This window comes from Crocuta crocuta, unplaced genomic scaffold (genome assembly GCF_008692635.1).
Source record: "Crocuta crocuta isolate KB4526 unplaced genomic scaffold, BGI_CrCroc_1.0 scaffold138, whole genome shotgun sequence".
NCBI lineage: Eukaryota > Metazoa > Chordata > Mammalia > Carnivora > Hyaenidae > Crocuta > Crocuta crocuta.
This window is the reverse complement of record NW_027532585.1, coordinates 6270788-6291574: the sequence shown is the minus strand read 5'-3', so window position 1 is coordinate 6291574 and position 20787 is coordinate 6270788. Positions and strand designations below refer to the sequence as shown.

At 36.2% G+C, this 20787-nt stretch overlaps 1 protein-coding gene across 1 annotated transcript in view; it reads left to right on the top strand.

Annotated features, from left to right (window-relative positions):
• Nucleotides 1-20787, top strand: part of ATRNL1 (attractin like 1) — a 767076-nt gene that overhangs the window by 177523 nt on the left and 568766 nt on the right. Inside the window, exon 18 of the mRNA XM_077779526.1 lies at nt 9635-9853. Within this exon, the coding sequence (XP_077635652.1) occupies nt 9635-9853 (219 nt within the window). The remainder of the gene's footprint in view (nt 1-9634; nt 9854-20787) is intronic.

Here is a 20787-nt window from a genome sequence, read left to right as displayed (position 1 = left end):
CAAACCTGTAGTCATCAAAACAGTATGATATTGGGACAAAAATAGACATGTAGAGGGGCTCCTGGGTGGCTCCATCAGTTAAGCATCTGACTTCAGCTCAGGCCATGGTCTTGCGTTATGTGGGTTCTAGCCCTGCATTGAGCTCTGTGCTGACAGCTCAGAGCCTGGAGCCTGCCTCAGATTCTGTGTCTCTCTCTCTGCACGTCCCCTGCACATGCACACATTTTCTCTCTCTCAAAAATAAACATTAAAAATTAAAAAAAAAAAGACACATAGCTTAATGGAACAGAATAGAAAGCCCAGAGATGGACCATTAGTTAACTATATGGTTAACTAAACTTCAACAAAGCAGGAAAGAATATGGAAAAAAAGATCTTCTCTTCAAGAAATTGTGTTGGAAAAACTGGACCACTCTCTTACATTATTCACGAAAATAAATTCAAAATGGATGAAAGACTTAAATGTGAGACAGGAACCCATCAAAATCCTAAAGGAGAACACAGGCAGAAACCTCTTTGACCTCGGCTGGAGCAACTTCTTACTTAGACATGTCACTGAAGGCAAGGGAAACAAAAGCAGACATGAACTATTGGGACTTCATCAAGATAAAAAGCTTCTGCACAGCAAAGGAAACAATCAATAAAACTAATAGGCTACAGAATGGAAGGAGATATTTGCAAATGATGTATCTGATAAAGGATTAGTATCCAAAGTCTATAGAGAACTTAAAAACTCAACATCCAAAAAACAAATAGTTAAGAAATGGGCAGAAGACGTTAGTAGACACTTTTCCAAAGAAGACATTCAAGTGGCCAATGGACACATGAAAAGATGCTCAACATCACTCATCATTAGAGAAATACAAATCAAAACCACAATGAGATACCACCTAACACCTGATAGAATGGCTAAATTAACAATACAAAAAACAACAGGTGTTGGCAAAGATGTGGAGAAAGGAGAATTCTGCACTGTTGCTGGGAATGCAAGCTGGTATAGCTACTCTGGAGAACAGTATGGAGGTTCCTCAAAAAATTAAAAATAGAACCACCTTATGGTCCAGCAGTTACACTCTTAGGTACTTACCCAAAGGATATAAAAATACAGATTCAAAGGGGTACATACACCCCAGTGTTTATAGCAGCATTATTAACAATAGCTAAACTATGGAGAGAACCCAAATGTCCACCAACTATGAATGGATAAAGATGTGGTGTGTGTGTGTGTGTATGTGTGTGTATCACACAATGGAATATTACTCAACGATCAAGAAGAAGGAAATACTACATTTGGAGTTATGTAGATGGGACTACAGTGTATTATGCTAAGCAAAATAATTACTGTCAGAGAAGACAAAGAGCATATGATTTCATTCATATGTAGAATTAAAAAACATTTTTAATGTTTTATTTATTTCTGAGAGAGAGACAGCGTGAGCAGGGGAGGGTCAGAGAGAGAGGGAGTCACAGAATCTGAAGCAGCTCCAGGCTCTGAGCTGGCTGTCAGCACAGAGCCCGACGCGGGGCTCGAACCCACAAACCATGAGATCATGACCTGAGCCGAAGTCAGACGCTTAACCGACTGAGCCACTCAGGCGCCCCCATATGTGGAATTTAAGAAACAACCTATGAACATATGGGAAGGGTGTAGAAAGAAGAGAGGGAAACAAAACACGAGGGCCACTTATTTAGAGAACAAATTATGTGTTGAAGGAGGGATGTGGGGGGGGAGATGGGTTAGATGGGGGACAAGTACTAAGGAGGGCACTTGTGGTGATGAGCAGTGGGTATTGCACGAAAATGATGAATCACTGAATTTTACTCCTGAAACCAATACTGCACTGTATGTTAACTAAATTTAAAAAAAAAAAAGAATCTAAGTTGTCTCCTTTGCTCACAAATATTTCTTGTATTCCATATCTTCTTTCTCATTTATTCACCTTTTGGAGAAAAGTCTTCAGTAATTCTTTCCAAATAAATTTTGGAAAACATGGCTGGTAAAGTTTTTTGAGTCCTTGTATGTCTAAATTGTATTTTTGATGTTCATGTGAATGATAAAGTAGCTGGATATGTAGTTCTGAGTAATTCTTTCCTTAGACCTTTGTAGCATTTGGTGTTGTGAGTGAGAATTATCACATGAATTTGATTTTCATTACTTTTTGGAGCATCATTTAAAAAATTTCTTTGAGAAAGTAAAGATTTTAAGTTTTTTTCTCTTTATCCATGACATTCCAAATTTTGCAAATCATTTCAATTCAGTTTTCTGTTAGTTGAGTTGGATTTTAAAATAGATTCCCATTGGCTCTTTGAATATGAAGAGTAGTTTCTTTGTTTACCTACTTAAAATGGTTTCTAATGCTTAGATTTTTTTTTTCCCATTTACTCTTCTTAGAAATCTTAAAACAGTTGTTGGAATATCTAGATAAATCTGAGTATGTCTTAAAATCAGTCATATTTTCTATCTGTTATGATTTAGATATTCTTTCTTATTTATCGTTTTTTATTTGGGGATTACTGTTTATTTAAAGTAATGCTTTTGAGAACCCTGTAGTTCCACTATAAAAGCTGTAACTATATTTTTTTGAGAAGGTAAATGGAACATGATTAACTACTTTTACACAGGTATGAATTGCACCTTCACCACTTATGAACGTGATTACGGTAACTGCTGCCGGTAGGGCTGTCTGTTAGGGGTGTGTAGATTAGTTGTCAAGTTCTGCTTTTATGTCTTTTGTTTCTGACTCTTTTCTTTTTTTGTTTTCTTTATTTTGATTTGTTGAGTCTTATTTTCTACTTCTAAAATTTGTTCTTGAGCAGTCTAGTCTGCTGGATTTTTCTTTTCCAGAGGTCTTGTCTTACACTGTTAGGTCTGTTTTCAGCTTTGCCTTCTCTGGGGCTATCTATAACTCATTTGTGCAGCTGATGCCCAGTAACAGTTATGGTTGTTCCACAACCCTTTAAATTATATGCCCTTTATTCATTGTGGGAAGAAGGGCATTGTACTTTGCTTCAACGAGGCCTTGTATTTTTTGGAAGTAGTAGTAATCTACTCCTTGTGAGAAACAAACTCCTTCTTTATTATGTTATTCTTTTCCCTGTTTTTAACAGAGGTTTAATGAGCAATGAAGAAATGCCAGGAAATAAAAAAGATGGAGAATACAGATGACATCTTTGCTCAAAATCTGAGTGCTAAAAGTAGCTGAGTGTTATTGTTTTTCAAAGATGACAGCTTATGAGCAATGTTTTTGTCATATTTTTGCATTTAACTTTACATCTTTTTAGTGTTAATTATATGTAATGGATTTATAATATCATTTTCTACTACATTTGTCTAGTCCTTCACTAAAAATTTAACAGTAGTAAAAGCATTCTTATAGTTATAAATAAAACTGTATTAGAAATGGTATAAATTTTGTTACATTCAAAAATTTGTTTCAGTGGTATTTGAGGTTTCCTAGTTCCTAGGAACTACAAGTTCCTAGTAAATGGAACTTGTAGGAAACGGTTTTTGCTAATGAGAAACAAATATGGATTTTATAATAATCCTTAGTGTTTTTTAGTTATAATATTGTAATAGTAATTCTTAGAATTCACAACTTGAAGAAAGAAATATATCTTCAGGCACATTGCACCTAATGTTTTCTGAGAAAGCTTTGTTAATGACTGCAGTTATTAATAATTGATATATTTATCTTAAAATATTGGCTATTCTGTTTGTGAAAATGAACTTCAAGGGGATTATTTAAAGCAATAATAGAAGATTTAGTTCTTAATATATAAATGTTAAAAATAAAATGCAATTAAATTGATACAGGGAAAATGGAATATTAGGAAACATGAGAATATAGTACACATCTGACAAATCTGTATTTCTTTCAGTATTTGCCTGGTTTATGTACACGTTTAAACATTTTTTTCACGGCAGTTAGGGAAGCTAATCTTTTTAAAATTGATTACAATTTATTTTTTAGACAAGTGTTAGGTTCACAGAAATTTTGAGAGGAAGATATAGACAGTTTGCATGTGTCCTCTGCCCCCACATGTGCATAACTCCCCGACTGTCGACATCCCCCACCAGGGTGGTACATTTGTTACCGGTGATGAGCCTATGTTGGCACATCGTTATTGCTCAAAGTCCATAGTTTGCATTAGGGCTCATTCTTGGAGTGATGCATTCTTCGGGGTTTGACAGATGTATCGTGGCATGCATCCATCATTATAGTCTCATACACAGTAGTTTCACTGCCTAAAAATTCTCTGAGTTCCACCTATTCATCCTTCTCTGTACCCTAACATCTGGCAATCACTAACATTTTTATTGTTTTTGTAGTTTTGCCTTTTCCAGAATGTCATATGGTTGGAATCGTACATTATGTAGCTTCTCAGATTGGTTTCTTTCACTTAGCAATATGCATTTAAATTTCCTTCATGTCCTTTCATGGGTTGGTAGCTTATTGACTAGTATTCCATTGTCTGATTGTACCACAGTTTGTCTACTCACTACTAAAAGAAATCTTGGTTGCTTTTGGCAAGTTTTGACAGTTGTGAATAAAATTGCAGTAAACATCCATTTGCAGGTTTTTGTGTGGACATAAATTTTCAGTTCATTTTGGTAAATATCGGAAGAGTGTTATTGCTGATCTGTATGTTAAAATATGTTTAGTTTTGTAAGAAACCACCAAACTGACTTTTTAATTTTATCTTTTATTTCATTATTATTATTTTTTTCTTAAATAGTTTATTGTTAAGTTGGATTCCATATAACACCCAGTGCTCATCCCAACAAGTGCCCTCCTCCATGTCCATCTCCCCCCTTCCCCTCTCCCCACCCTCATCAGCCCTCAGTTTGTTCTCAGTATTCAAGAGTCTCTCATGGTTTGCCTCCCTTCCTCTCCCCCACTATTTTCCTCTTCTTCTGCCCCATGGTCCTCCGTTAAGTTCCTCCTAACCCACCTATATGTGCAAACATGTGGTATCTGTCCTTCTAGCCTGACTTACTTCGCTCAGCATAACACCCTCAAGTTCCATCCACGTTGCTACACATGGCCAGATTTCATTCTTTCTCATTGCCATGTAGTATTCCATCATATAGATAAACCACATCTTCTTGATTCATTCGTCCGTTGATGGACACTTAGGCTCTTTCCATGATTTGGCTATTGTTGAAAGTACTGCTGTGAACATTGGGGTACATGTGCCCCTGTGCATCAGCACTCCTGTATCCCTTGGTTACATTCTTAGCAGTGATACTGTTGGGTCATAGGGGAGTTCTATTGTTATTTTTCTGAGGCACCTCCACACTATTTTCCAGAGGGGCTGCACCAGTTTACATTCCCACCAACAGTGTAGGAGGGTGTCTGTTTCTCCACATCCTCGCCACCATCTATAGTCTCCCCATTTGTTCATTTTAGCCACTCTGACTGGCATGAGGTGGTATCTCAGTGTGGTTTTGATCTCTATTTTCCTGATGATGAGGGACGCTGCGCATAGTTTCATGTATCTGTTGGCCATCTGGATGTCCTCTTTGGAGAAGTGTCTATTCATGTCTTCTGCCCATTTCTACACTGGATTATTTGTTTTTTGGGTGTGGAGTTTGGTGAGTTCCATGTAGATTTTGGATAGTAGCCCTTTATCTGATATGTCATTTGCAACTATCTTTTCCCATTCCGTTGGTTGCCTATTACTTTTATTGAGTGTTTCCTGTTGTGCAGAAGCTTTTTATCTTGATGAGGTCCCAGTAGCTCCTTTTTGCTCTTGATTCCCTTGCTTTTGGGGAATGTGTCAAGTAAGAAATTGCTGCAGTTGAGGTTGAGGAGGTTTTTTCCCTGCTTTCTCCTCTGGGGTTTTGATGGTTTCCTGTCTCACGTTCAGGTCCTTGATCCATTTTGAGTTTATTTTTGTCTGTGGTGTTAGAGATTGATCTAGTTTCATTCTTCTGCATGTTGCTGTTCAATTCTTCCAGCACCATCTGTTAAAGATTAGGTTGTCTTTTTTCCATTGGATACTCTTTCCCGCTTTGTCAAAGATAGTTGGCCATACATTTGTGGTTTCAATTCTAAGTTCTCTATTCTATTCCATTGGTCTATGTGTCTGTTTTTGTGCCACAGACTGACTTTTTAAGGGGCTGTATTTGCATTCCCACCAGCAATGGATGTTTGTTTCTGTTGCTTTGCATTCTACATACTTACCAGAATTTTATGTTGTCAGTATTTTGGATTTCGGGCATTCTAGTAGGTGTGCAGTGGTATCTCATGGTTTAATTTGCATTTCTTGAGTGCCATATGATGTAGAGCAATTTTTTTTCATCATTCTCTATGTATATCTTTTTTGGTGAGATGTCTGTTTAGGTCTTTTGTCCATTTTTCAACTTGAATTGTATATTTTCTTATTAATGAGTCTTAAGAGTTCCTTGTGCATTTTAAATAACTGTTCTTTATTAATTATGTCTTTTCTAAATATTTTCTTACAGTGTATAGCATGTATTTTCATTCTCTTGACAGTATCTTTTCAGAGCAGAAATTTTAAATTTGAGTTTAAATTTTAATAAGTCTAGTTTATACATTTTTTTCATGGATTGTGCCTTTGGTGTCATAGCTAAAGCATTATCACCAAACCCAAGGTCATCTTGATCTTATGTATTATTTCCAGGAATTTTATAGTTTTGCTTACAATGCTCATCTGTTCTTGCATAATGGCTACTTTATCCATTAGAACTTTTAGCATATTAATCATGGTTGTTTTAAATTCCTGGTCTGATAATTCCTGCCATTTCTGATCTGATGCTTGCTCTGTCTTCTATCTTATCACATTTTAAAACAATTTTTTAACGTTTATTCATTTTTGAGGAAGAGCAAAAACAGAATGTGAGTAGGGGAGGGGCAAAGAGAGAGGGAGACACAGAATCAAAGTAAGCTCCAGGCCCTGAGCTATCAGCCAAAAGCCCTATGTGGGGCTCAAACCCACAGCCATGAGATCACGACTTGACGTTTNTTTGGTATGCTTGTAATTTTTTTCTTGATAGCCAGATATGGTTTATGGGTGAAAGAGACTGTGTAAATCGATACGCTTTTAGCATTGTAGTTGTGGAGTATGGAAGGAGCAGAAGTATTCTATAATTGAATGATTAAGTCGTAGTCTTTTGGATGTGCTTATGTCTCATACCATGGACTTCACCAGTGCATCTCTGTTTTTTCCCCTTTCTCAGGTGGTATGGGATGGTCAGAGGGAGCTTGATTTGTGTATTTCTTTTCCCATATGGAACACCAGAGCAGGCTAGAGTTGGATATTTTTCTTTAACTGTTCAGTTAGACTCTGATAAAACCACAGCAGGTTAGCTCTGTTAAATAGTTTTTCTGGACCTTGTGAAGAAGAACAGAATGCTCTGGCTGGAAGCAGAAGAAGATATTTTTTGACGTTCACTGTGAGGACCCTGTAGAGGTCCTGGAGGTAAAAAACCTCACAGAGGTGTGGGAATGTTCCTACGACTGGGTCCTGCCAGGAATTTTAACTCTCAGAGTTGTCAACATTGAGCTTCCAGCAGCATCAGCCATAGTTCAGGGTTTCTGCCCCGACGCTGGTTCCTGTAGAAGTTTCAAATTTGGTGTATTATCATTCTCTGTATCCTCCTCTCTGTCTCTCCAATTTTCAGTGCAGTTACTTTCCCTGTAACCTTCTTTGATAGACCTAAGACGAGTTGTTGACTTTTCGTTTTGTGCTGCTTTTTACTTTTTGTTTGGATGGCGCGGTAACTTCTGAATCTGTAACATGCGAAGTCTCTAGTAATCATCTGATGCTGTAATTTCTTACAGATTGGTTTTTAAAATTCTTACACATTTCAAAAACCATACTGAATGTATTACAATTTAATTTTTCTAAAAAGCCTCAAATAAATAAATTAAAAATGATTGCTCTAATGACTTGGAGTTTATACATAGTTTTGCTACTATTTGTAACTTAGAAAAATAGCATAGCCACCTAAATCTTTCCTGTGTTATTGTCTAAAAAAACATTACTTTTTGTCAGCTTTTGAATCATTATTAAATACTAGAGATGAATTTTCCTATTAATCTTTCAGCAATGCTGATTGCTTTCTAGTCTTGGGCAAAAAGAAAACCAACAGTAACTTATGCACTAGTTTCATATGTAAAATAAAATCAAAGAGAATAAAATGTTACTCTGAACATGACAGTTTGTAACTTGTTATTAAAGCCTAAAATCAAGTAAATAAACAGAACTAGAAGATTTATAGTTTGTCGATCAGCCAGTGCAAGAAACTGAGCCTTCTTTCATCTAAGGTTTCCCTAGCTCTTTGGAAAGCATTAACAGGAATGTTGTATTTGAGAATAGTTTAGATTTACTTTGTATGTAATACTTCTTCAAGACATTGTATTGGTTATATATCCTTAAAAAGAAAGTCCACTTTTTACATCCAATCTGAAATACTCATCATGTGAAAATTTCTTAATAACAGATCATATTATAATTAATGAATTCTTTAATTCACTATTCTATTATCCCTATGCAGTTCACTATATTGAGTTCGTGATGTTCACTGAGAAACTTGTGCCATTCTTGTTTGCAGCAGTCAGAGGAACATTTTTTGTTTCCAGTAATAACAAAACACTGAGTAGAAATTAAGTTTTTACCACCTTAACCATGGAATTTTGTCTTCCAGAAGTTACCACTTTCCCCCCCTCTAGTTTTTTTCTAGCATGTGACTAGAAGAAACATCATTCATTAATTCTTGTACCTCTGTCCCTGTTGTTGATAGGTAAATAACTCCCCCAAAGAATGCTTTTTCTAGCAAAATGTCAATAAAAGTAATTAAAGAGTCAGCCCAATATAGCATACTCTGATTGTGAATTAAAAATTTACAACATCACATAGCAGCTATAGTGTATATAATAGCAAACTATAAAATGTTCATCCTTGGAAAAGACATCACAATATTCCTAGCATTGTTGAATATTATTGATTATACATAATTTAAACAATCTTGGAGGGATACTCTGCAGCCCTGAAAGTCAGTAAAGCCCTTGCTGGTTGCCTGGCTGAGGTAGCGAACTGATGGCCGTGTTCCCATCCAGTTTGACTCTTTAGGTGAGATTGAGTTTACTCATCATATGACAGCTAACTGCTCGTATCTCTGACCCTTGGGAAGAACATTCTCAGTGAAAGGTAGTACAAATGGGTCTCAGCTGTCTCAGGGAATGGGCAGCCAGCATTTACACTGGACAGTCATAGGCAGATGCAGAGTTTCTCCTGAAGGCCTTCACTAGGCACAACAAGAACAGCTCACATGGCTGTACATCCCAGACAATGGTGAATGTGGTCTGTAGGCCCCTGGATCCACTTCCAGGCAAAGTTTGCAGGAATCTTGAAGTGCTGACTTCATTTTTCTCCATGTCATGGTTACCACATCCTTTTTCACTTATTAGTCCATTTATCTCTTCTTTGTTCATGATGTGTGTTTTACTTGCTTTAAGTAATTGCTGTCTATTTGGTATTATTAATGTTTACATTATAGACAACTTATTACCGTTGTTTTTTCAGATCATACTTATTTTTCCATCAGCTTACAATTCTGTTTGAATATAAAGTCATATAACATATTTGTTAATGTTTCTGTCATACAGCTCAAAATTGTTCTGGATTGAGAACCTGTGGACATTGTTTGGAACAGCCTGGATGTGGCTGGTGCAATGATCCTAGTAATACAGGAAGAGGACACTGCATTGAAGGATCTTCACGGGGGCCGATGAAGCTTGTTGGAATGCACAATAATGAGATGGTTCTTGATACCAGTCTTTGTCCTAAAGAAAAGAACTATGAGTGGTCCTTTATCCAGTGTCCAGGTAATAAAAATGTGATAAAAATAATTTCAGTCTGGAAACCATGAATGATTTTTTCTTTCTTATGATAAATACTTAGAAAAAAATATGAGACTCAAATTTCACAGATAAAAAAAATATTCTTCTCTATATCTATCACTGCTGTGTAGATGGCATTCTGTTTGAAACCATTAAATAGGCTAACCAAATGCGTAGCATACAATTATTATATTTGGCTTTATATGAACACTACCAGGAAAAATACTGGATTCATGCCAATTTTCTACCTTCTACTATAGTCTTTTATTGTTTGTAGTATTACAGTATCTTAGAATTCAAAGGCAACTCAGATGACCCAGTCAAACTTCATGCTAAGTGTGGGAATGTTTTAAGTAATATTTGTGATGGAATCAGCTGGCTTCATTATGAATACCATTGAATTTTGAAAGTTAATAGTTTTACATTTTTTTCCCCATAGGATGTCTTACACAGACTAAAAATAACCTTCTCAAAAGATTACTTATTCAGTGTATTTTTATTGAGTGCCTACTGTGTGCCAAGGAGCATTTTAAGTCCTAGAGACACAATGATGAAAAAATTAGACTAAAATTACTCCATCTGTGAAGCCTACTTGAAACTAATAAAATTAATTATACACACATGCACATATGAAGTTAAGTGCTGTTAATTAAATAAAGTAAGGAAGGGGGAAAAGGCTTACAATTTAAAAAGGGTGGTGGGAGAAGAGCTCACTGAGATGTAACAATAAACACTTCATATAGATGAGGGAGTGATTCAAGGATATCTGGGAAAAAGTGTTTTAGAACAGGTGACATCCTAATGCAGGATGAGTGAGATAGTTTATTTGGGAACTGAACCTGGAAGCATAATTGGGGGAAGAGAGAGTTTCAAGGAAGGGAGAAAAACCAAAAATATGTCCATTATTAACCTGGCTACTTACTATACTTGGAAATTTGGACTCACATCCACTAGAGACCTATAAAGACCATATAGAATGCTCCTCAGAGTTAACCCACTGAGGATTGGGAGGCACTTATCCATGCCTTCTCATTTTTCATTGGTTGGGTGATGCCTTTGGAGGTATTGTACTTGAACTGTGCCAACAGTCTGATTACTAGCTTGCCTTGGCTAGTGAAAAGTAGATACCGCAGAACTTGCTATAGGTGAGTCACCAACAATGTGCTGTACTGAAACCAGATGGACTCAGGGAATGTGACACAGAGTGTGACAGTACCTGCTACATAAACTTTGAAATCTATGAAAAGCAAAAAAGAACAAATACTGCTTTGTAAAACAATGTGATTGAATCTTAAATGCTTTTTGCTTAGTGAAAGAAACCAGACCCAAAGGCTACAAGTTGTAGAATTTCATTTATAAAATGATCTGGAACAGGTAGAACTGTGGGGATGGAAAACAGAATGGTTATTTGCCAGGAGTAGTAAAGGTAAGGATTGATTTCAAGAGGACCTCACAATGGAGTTTTTTGTGTTATGAAACTGTTCTTTCTGATATTATGTAGGTTGATACATGAATGCATGCATTTGTCAAAACTCATATCGTACATTGCAAAGAATGAACTTTCCTGAGTGCAGATTAAAAAGAAAAGTCAGCTAGAATGTCAGGAAACCCTAGGATGTAAAGTAAAATTGTGACAAGTAAATTTAACTATGTTACAAAAGCCATAACATCATCAAAAATAGAAAAAAAAAAAGAGTTGACCTAAGTAATTTTGGAAATCAGTATTTTGACTGAATACTGTAAAGCTAAAGAAAAAAAAACCTATGCATAAAATTGTAATCTGATTAGTAAATTTATTTATTATGTCATATAGGTTAACAATTCTAACAATACTTTATGTGTTTACTAGGTTTAAAAATGAATTGTATCTAATGTAAGCCAAGTTTTCCACTGTCAGAAAAAGAGGTTAAAAATAAGCAAGGAGTGAAGACTACAAAGAACCCTGTGGTATTGGATTAGGGTCTGAGATAACAGCATGAATTCATGTCTATTTTAGTATATATGCAAAGAGGTAAATACAGATATATGTGTGTACACATAGGTTAGTATATACATGTATTTCCTAGTTCTGTTTGTCAAGACGGTCTGCCAAAAGCAAAGAGCACATAATAGTGCCTACATCTTGGTTTCCTTGTTTCCTTGAAAGGAACAGGGGCTCTGTGGAGAAATGGTTAATTCTAGGGCCTGGACAGGGAGAGTACATGATGAGCCTGGGGCATTGTTTGGTGCCAGAAAGTAAGGAAGAGCTTAAAAAAAAAAAATAAAAGAGGAAGAAAGGCTCATGATCATGTCAAAGGGACACAGTACCAACCTAACAGAGTTCTCAAGGCATGACATAGGAACAAAAAATAATGATTGTATTGGGTTTTAACTCAAAGAACAAAATGATATCCGTGGTTCTAAACTGATTTAAATTATTTAATAAATAATAAATGGGTGAGAATGAACAAAATTCCTTACAGAAGAATTCTAAATCATAAGTGTAGAAGGAGTGAGGAAAATAAAAAAAAAAAATCACTATTACAAACTCACAGTAATACTTGCTATAAGATAGCCCACTTAAGAATGTTGAAATTTGGGGGTAAAATGATAAGGAGAAACAGGGTATTTGTATAGCTTTAAAGCTTCTGGTCAGTAGTCACTTCTGGTTTTTGTTTTTTGTTTTTTTCCCCAGTGTTTCAAGTGTTTATTTAAAGTAGTTAGCTAACATATAGGGTAATATTTGTTTTAGGAACAGAATTTAGTGATTCATTCCCTATACACAATAGTGTTCTTCCCAACAAGTACCCTCTCTAATGTCCATCCATCTACCCACTTCCCTACATCAAACCTCAGTTTGTTCTCTATATTTAAGTATCTCTTATGGTTTGCCTCCCTCTATGTTTTTATCTTACTTTTCCTTCCCTTTCCCTTCTGTTTTGTTTCTTAAATTCCACATATAAGTGAAATCATATATTTGTCTTTCTCTACTTGACTTATTTCACTTAGCATAATACACTCTAGCTCCATCCATATCATTGCAAATGGCAAGATTTCATTCTTTTTGGTGCCTGAGTGATATTCCATTGTGAGTATGTGTGTGTTTCTGTGTATATTACGTCTTTATCCATTCATCAGTCAATGGACATTTGGGCTCTTTCCATAGTTTGACTATTCTTGATAGTGCTGCTATAAATATATGGGTACATGTGCCCCTTTCAGTCAGTATTTTTGTTTCCTTTGGATAAATACCTAGTAGTGTAATTGCTGGGTCACAAGGTAGTTCTATTTTTAACTTTCTGAGGAACCTCCATACTGTTTTCCAGAGAAATTGCAACAGTTTGCATTCCCAAAAACAGTGGTAGGAGGTTTCCCCTTCTCTGCATCCTTGCCAACATCTTTTGTTCCCTGAGTTGTTAATTTTAGCCATTCTGACAAGGGTGAGGTAGTATTTTATTGTGGTTTTCATTTGTATTTCTCTGATGTCTTTCATGTGTCTATTAGCCATCTGTATGTCTTTTTTGGAAAAGTATCTATTCTTGTCCTCTGCCCATTTCTTCATTGGATTATTTGTTTTTTGGGTGTTGAGTTTTTAAGTTATTTTTAGATTTTGGATACCAATCCTTTATTTGATGTATCATTTGCAAGTATCTTTTCCCCTTCCGTTGGTTGCATTTTAGTTTGGTTGATTTTTCTTTCTCTATACAGAACCTTTTTTATCTAGAAATCCCAGTCTATCATTTTTGCTTTTGTTTCCCTTGTCTCTGGAGACATGTCTAGTAAGAAGTTGCTATGGCTGTCTAGTACTATGTTAAATAACGATGAGAGTGGACATCCCTGTCTTGTTCTTGACCTTAGAGGAAAATCTCTCAGTTTCTCCTCATTCAGCATGATATTAGGTATGGGACTTTCATGTATGGTCTTTATGATGCTGAGGTATGTACCTTCTATCCCTTCTTTGTTGAGGATTTTTATCAAAATTGGAAGATGTGCTTTGTCAAATGCTTTTTCTGCATTTATTGAAAGGATCATATGGTTCTTAGCCATTCCTTTATTAATATAGTGTATCAATGATTGATTTGTGAATATAGAACCAATATCACAGCACAGGCATAAAATCCCACTTGATCATGGTGAATAATTCTTTTAATGTACTGTTAGATTCGATTTGCTAGTATCTTGTTGAGAATTTTGGCATCCATATTCATCAGGTATGTTGGCGTGTAATTCTCCTGTTTAATGGGGTCTTTGTCTGGTTTTGGAATCAAGATACTGCTGGCTTCATAGAATGAGTTTGGAAGTTTCCTTCCATTGCTATTATTTGTTTGTTAAGAATAGGTATTAACTCTTCTTTAAATGTTTGGTAAAATTCCTCTGGGAGGACATCTTGTCCTGGACTTTTGTTTGTTGGGATATTTTGATTATTGATTCAGTTTGTTTGATGATTATTGGTCAGTTCAAGTTTTCTGTTTTTTCCTGTTCCAGTTTTGGTGGTTTATATGTTTCTAGGAATTTATCCATTTCTTCCAGATTGCCCAATTTATTACCATATAACTTTTTACAAATTCTCTTATATGTTTGTGTTTCTGTGGATTTTGGTTTTGATCTCTCCTCTTTGTGATTTTGTGTATTTGGGTTCTTTCTCTTTTCTTTTTGGTAAGTCTGCCTAGAGGTTTTCCAATTTTATTAATTCCTTCAGAGAACCAACTCTTACTTTCATTGACCTGTTCTGTATGTTGTTTTTATTTTGTTTCTGTATCATTTGTTTGTGCTTTAATCTTTAGTATTTCCCTTCTTCTGCTGGCTTTAGGCTTCATTTGCTGTTCTCTCTATAGCTCCTTTAGTTGTAAGGATAGGTTGTGTATTTGAGACTTTTCTTTTTGAAGTAGGCCTGTATTGCTATATACTTCCCTCTTATCACGGCCTTTGCTGCATCCCAAAGGTTTTTAACCATCATGTTTTCATTTTCATTTGTTTCCATTAAAAAAAAATTCTTCTGTAATTTCCTGGTTAACCCATTCATTCTTTAGTAGGATGTTCTTTAATCTCCGTTTATTTTAGGGCTTTCTAATGTGTGCGTGCGTGCGTGTGCATGCGTGTGTGTGTGTGTGTGTGTGGGGTTCAAGTTTCATAGTGTTGTGGTGTGAAAATATGCATGATATGATTTCAGTCTTTTTGTATTTGTTGAGGCCTGATTTGTTACCCAATATGTGATCTGTTCTGGAGAATGTTCCTTGTGCAGTCAGAAAGAATGTGTATTCTACTGCTTTAGGATCAAATGTTCTGAATATATCTGTTAAGTCCATTTGGTCCAGTGTGTCATTCAAAGCTGTTGTTTCCTTGTTGATTTCCTGCTTAGATTATGTCCATTGCTGTATGTGGGGTGTTAAAGTCCCCACCTATTATTATGAATGAATATTTTAATGTTTTTATTGATTGATTTATATATTTGCTTGCTTCAAGTTAGGGGCATATATATTTATAATTGTTAGGTCTTCTTGTTGAATAGATCCCTTATTATTATATAGTGCCCATTTTCATCTCTTGTTACAATCTTTGGTTTAAAATCTAGATAGTCTTATACAAGTGTGGCTACAATTTCTTAACTACTTATGTGGAAATTGTTAGGTTAAACTGGCAATCTGTGAGAATTCTCTGTAATATCTAGATTTATTTAAATTATTTGCATAATATGATAAATGCATATAAAGTCATAAAGAATTTGTTGTTGTACCAAAGTGAAATTAACCTAGAGCTAAATAACAGGAGTATAAATAGGAATTTCAATATATTTAGAAATCAGGGAATCTGTTCTAAATAAGCCAAGGGTCCTAGAACATAATAAAAATTAAAGAATATTTTGGATTGAATGATAATTAAAATAATGTAATGTACTAAAATTTTGTGACATGCAGCTGAAGCAGGACTTAACAAGAAGTTGGTAGTTTTAAATGCTTACAATCACAAAAGATGAAAGGCTGAAATCTGATATAAGTATCCATATCAAAGGTTAGGAAAAGCCAAATAAAATAGATGGAGTGATATAAAAATATAAAGGATGGAATGGAATAAATAAGATAAATAAAAAGCTGCCCTTTCCTTAAGGTCATCCCTCTGCAGAGTTTCTCCTTACTTGCTGTGGGGGGCATTTGGTGTGTGTTGAGTTTTAACTAGGTATGCTCTGGTCTGCTTGATAAAAGGGGCCTGATCATATTTCCACCAGAGCTGAAGCTTTGTCGCACTCTATGGTCAGTAGACTTGGGGCATCTGGGGGTTTTGTGCTGGTCTTCTTGGCAAGGGCCCTGCTGCTCTGATTCTCAGGCACACTTGCCCTTTGGTAAAGAAGCACCTGCGGAGCACAGTTGGGTAGGGTTAAGTGTAAGCAGCTCAGCCCTCCACTGAGGGTGCTGTGCTGCTCACTGACATCTGTTCTTGCTGACGGGCAGGGGAGAAAAATGTCCCCAACCCTCTCTCTCATACCTGTATAGAGGAGTTTGTGCCTGTTGCTGTCTGGGAATCCCTCACAGAAGAGCAAAGAATCTCCCCTCCTGTACCCCAGGATTTTGTCAGATCCTTGCCTTCACCCTGTCTGTGTCCCAGCTGTTTGCTTGCCTGGCCACACAGTACACCTGTGTTTTATCCCAGGCACACCAGCTGAGTTCACAACTCCAAATTTTAGGGACCCACCACAGTGTCGGCTCCTGCTGATTCTGAGGGAGGGTCCTGAGGCCGGGACTGGTTTGTCCCAGATGGGACTTGCACAAATGTGCAGGAGCTTGGAGTTTTGAGTACACTTGGAGTTTAGAGCAAAAATCCAGCATCCAGCTTAGCTGACCTCAGCAAGTGTCTCTGCCCTTATGCTAAAGAAGAGGACAGCGCAATGGGAGCCTGCAGGCTCTTTTGTCTTCCCAAATAGTGCCACCTCTTCCAGATGAACTCCAGCAAGGGGAACTGTCTCTCCCAGTGAGACCCAGGGAATCCCCAGATCATGCGGTCTGCTTCTGGGCCTCTCCCCTCCTCCCTAGGAGCACTGCTGCGGCTCCACACCTGCCATGGTGCCGTCCTCTAAAACTGCAGTCTGTGAGCTCTGCTGGTTGTAACAACTCACAATAATCATCCCTTCTCATTTTCGCAGTCAGTGCTTTTTGGGAAGTGTTCTTGTGATCCTTTGTGCACTGTGCATTCTCATTCGTCCTCTCCCTCCCCTCCCTCCCCCTCCCCATTCTCTGTGATCAGGGCTACTTCCCTTCCACAGCACTCATGTTTCTTTCCTCCCCCCAATCACATCTCTATACCTCCTATCTTCCAGGATGTGACCTCTTCTCTCCCTCTCCCTCTAGCTGTCTGGTTTGTTCTTTCAGTCCTCAGATTTCTTGGGTGTTCGGAATGATTAGCTGTGTTTGAGGGATGAAGCAAGCATAGGGTCTTACTACTACTCTGCCATGGTAACTCCTCCCCCCCAATAGTCACTTCTTAAACAGGATACAGGACTCAAAAGATCAACCAAAGAGGGAAATATGTTAAATTGTACTGTATTATGATTAAGAAATTCCATTCATAATAAAACCTTTAGAAATTGAGGAATGGAAGCCTCAGAATTGAAGTTATTTACAGTACTAATCTAATATAACCTTTTATCCCGAATTGAGATTTATTATAAATCAGTAATAAAAAGACAGCACAGATAAAAACTGGGCAAGATCGTTGAACATCACAAAAGAGAATATTTAAAACACCAATAAACAATAGAAAAGGTGTTTAACCTTTTTGGTCTTGAGGGAAATGCAAATGAAAACCACAAAATGATACCTCTAATTATCCACCAGAATGTATAAAATAAAAAGAGAGTTTTAATTGTTAACATGATATATATCAAGTGGAAATCTCATATACTTCTTTCTGAAAGTCTCAATGGCATAACACTTGGAAAACACTTTGGAAATATCTGTCGAGGCTGAACAAATGCATTCTCAATGAATCAAGGATTCTGTGTATAGGCCAGTGGTTGGTAAACTATAGTCCACTGCCACATTAGTTGTGACTTGTTTCTATATGGCCTGTGAATAAGAATGATTTCACCTTTTTAGAAGGTTGAAAAGGAGAAGGAGAAGGAGGAAGAGGGGGAAGGAAGTAATGAAGGAATGTAGGAAGGAAGGAAATGAAAGAAGAGATGGATCTCTGATAGAGTCTATATGTACCCTACAGAAATCGGTTGCATTTTTATACACCAACAATGAAGCAACAGAAAGAGAAATCAAGAAACTGATCNTAAATAAAATAAAATATTATTACAAAAAAAAGAGTCTATATGTACCCACACCGGCAAAAATACTACTTGGTCCTTGAAGGAAATGTTTGCTGACCTCTGGTTTAGGCGTAATAACCCAATATAAAGCAAATGTCCACTTGCAGGACACTCACAGGAATGTTCACACAGCACTTTTTTAAAGGTTTCAACCTAGAAGTCATCCAAATGTTCATCAACAGTTGGATGAATAAAGAAATTGATGTTATGCACGATAGAGCATATAGCATGAGAATGATTTTCCTGTAACCACATGGGACAGTATGGCAGCTGTCACATACGTGGTGTGGAGAGAAAGAAGCCAGACAGAAATCAAGACATTCTGTCTCAGTTTATATAACATTCAAATAAAGGTGAAGCTATTTTATGGTATGAGAGACCAGGGAAGTGGTTACTTTTGGGGGACAACAGCTAGTGACTTGAAGGAGGTACTGAGGAATTATTTTATTTCTAGAAAGTTTTCTTGGGTTATAGTTTTAAATATTAAATTTTCTCCATTTTTTTTTAAGATTATTTATTTTGAAAGAGGAAGAGAGCACCTGTAAGCATGTGAATGGGGGAGGGGCAGAGAGAGAGGAAGGGAGAGAATCCCAAACAGCCTCCATGCTCAGCATGGAGCCCAACTAGCAGCCTTATCCCAGGACTGTGAGATCATGACCTAAGCCAAAATTAAGAGTCAGCTGCCCATCTGACTGAGCCATGCAGGTGTCCAGTTTGTCTTCATTTCTAACCCTCTTAATTCTTATCTGAATCACCTTTTCACACTCTTCGTTGTTTTCTGACTTGCTTTAATGCCTCTTTAAATTGTCAAGGGAGTCTGTTTTCCCTTGGGCATCTTATAATTCAGTGCCGGATTTGTATTTATTCCTTTCCTTAGTTGAGTCCTTCTTTAGATCCATGTCAATTCTTAATTGAATTTCTGATTTAAGGTAGTTTTTGCTACTCTTCAAAAAAATGCTGATTTGACTATATTTATTCTGTTTGGAGAGCTGTCATGGGTTTCCTGCTTCATGGTTATATTTTTCAGGGGAATTTTCATTAGTTAATATATGTTGGATCTGGTTTTCTGATATTTGTTTTGTGTTCTGTTTTTTAATAATAATGCTGTGTAGATTTGTTAATATTTTCTTCATCTTTCTGGCATTAGCATAGTTTATAAGATTTCTACTTTTATGGAGCTCTCTTTTGTTAGAAAAATAAAGTTTTGGTGGCCAAGGTAAGAATTATGTGTCCTCTGAATTTGCGGCCTTTTTTTTGTTTTTGTCTTGCAAGAATTTAACTTTTCCACTTTATCTATCCTTTAACCACCTAGTTGCTAAAAGGCACGTCTTTATTTTCTATTTTTTTCTCCCTGAAGTTCTATTGAAGACCCCTTCTTCAGATTATCCCTTCAGATTATTTAAGTCCTTTTTTTAAAAAGATTTTTTCTTTTAAGTAATCTCTACACCCAATGTGGGGTTTTAACAGTCCCTAAGATCAAGAGTTGCATACTCTACCAGTTGTGCCAGCCAAGTGTCCCTGAGTCCTTTTCTATATATTGTGCTCATTTACAGTGGCACTGTCTTGGTATTTTCATACTTGGAATAGATTTAATCTTTGTGAGGGAGATTTTATATCAACTTTAAACTTGTTGCTAGCTTATACCTTCTCCATTCTTTTTTATTTGGTAAGTGCTTTCTCACCACAAAACTCGTAGTGGGTGGGAGCATATGAGATTGCTTCCATGGATTTTTTGTTGTTGTTGTTGTTGTCAAGTTATGATGAAGGTGTAGTTTTTGGATAAGTTTTTTGTTTTTTTTTTTCCTGCTTGTACTTTTTTTGGAGGATGTATTGGGAGACAGAGACCTAAACATCTTTCATTGTTTTTAGTTACCAAAATGTTTTACATTGTTTCATCATGGTGGAATAAATGGAATTTTATACACAGAACTTTCTAATAATTTGTGGTTTTATAAAAATGCATTTTTTTGCTCTATATTGACCCTGTAGTATGTCATCTTGGTGACTTCTTTTGTTCATTCTGGTACTCTTCATATAGATTCTTTAGGATTTTATTTAAGTTGCTTTTCAATAAACACAGTGTTATTTTTTCCTTTCCAAATCATGCATGTTATTTTTGTTCTTTCTTTCCTTATTGCACTGTCTATGCCCTATAGTGCAGCATGGGACTGAATTTGTGAGAGTGGACAGTCGTCTTAATTGCAGAGTACTTAGCCTTTAACCTTTAAGTGTAATGTTAGCTATTGACATTTTATAAATGTCTTTACCAGATTGAGAAACTACCTTTCTATTCCTAGTTCATTAAGGTTTTTCTTTTTTTTTTTCTTTTTAAGTCATGAAGTGCTGTGTAATTCTTCTGAAGCCATGCATCTGTTGAGATAATCATGTAATTAAAATCTTTTTAGTTGTTAATATCATTAATTATATTGATTGAGTTTCAAATGCCAAACTAGTCTTGCATTTTTGGGATAAACTCCACTTATGGTGTGTTACCTTTTTATTATATTGCTGGGTTCAATTTGTTTAAATTTTATTAAGTATTTTTGCATTTATATTGATGAGAATATTTGCCTGTAGTTTTCTTAGTTGTCTGCCTGGTTTGGTATCAGTCTCAAGAGTTGAGAAATACTTTTTC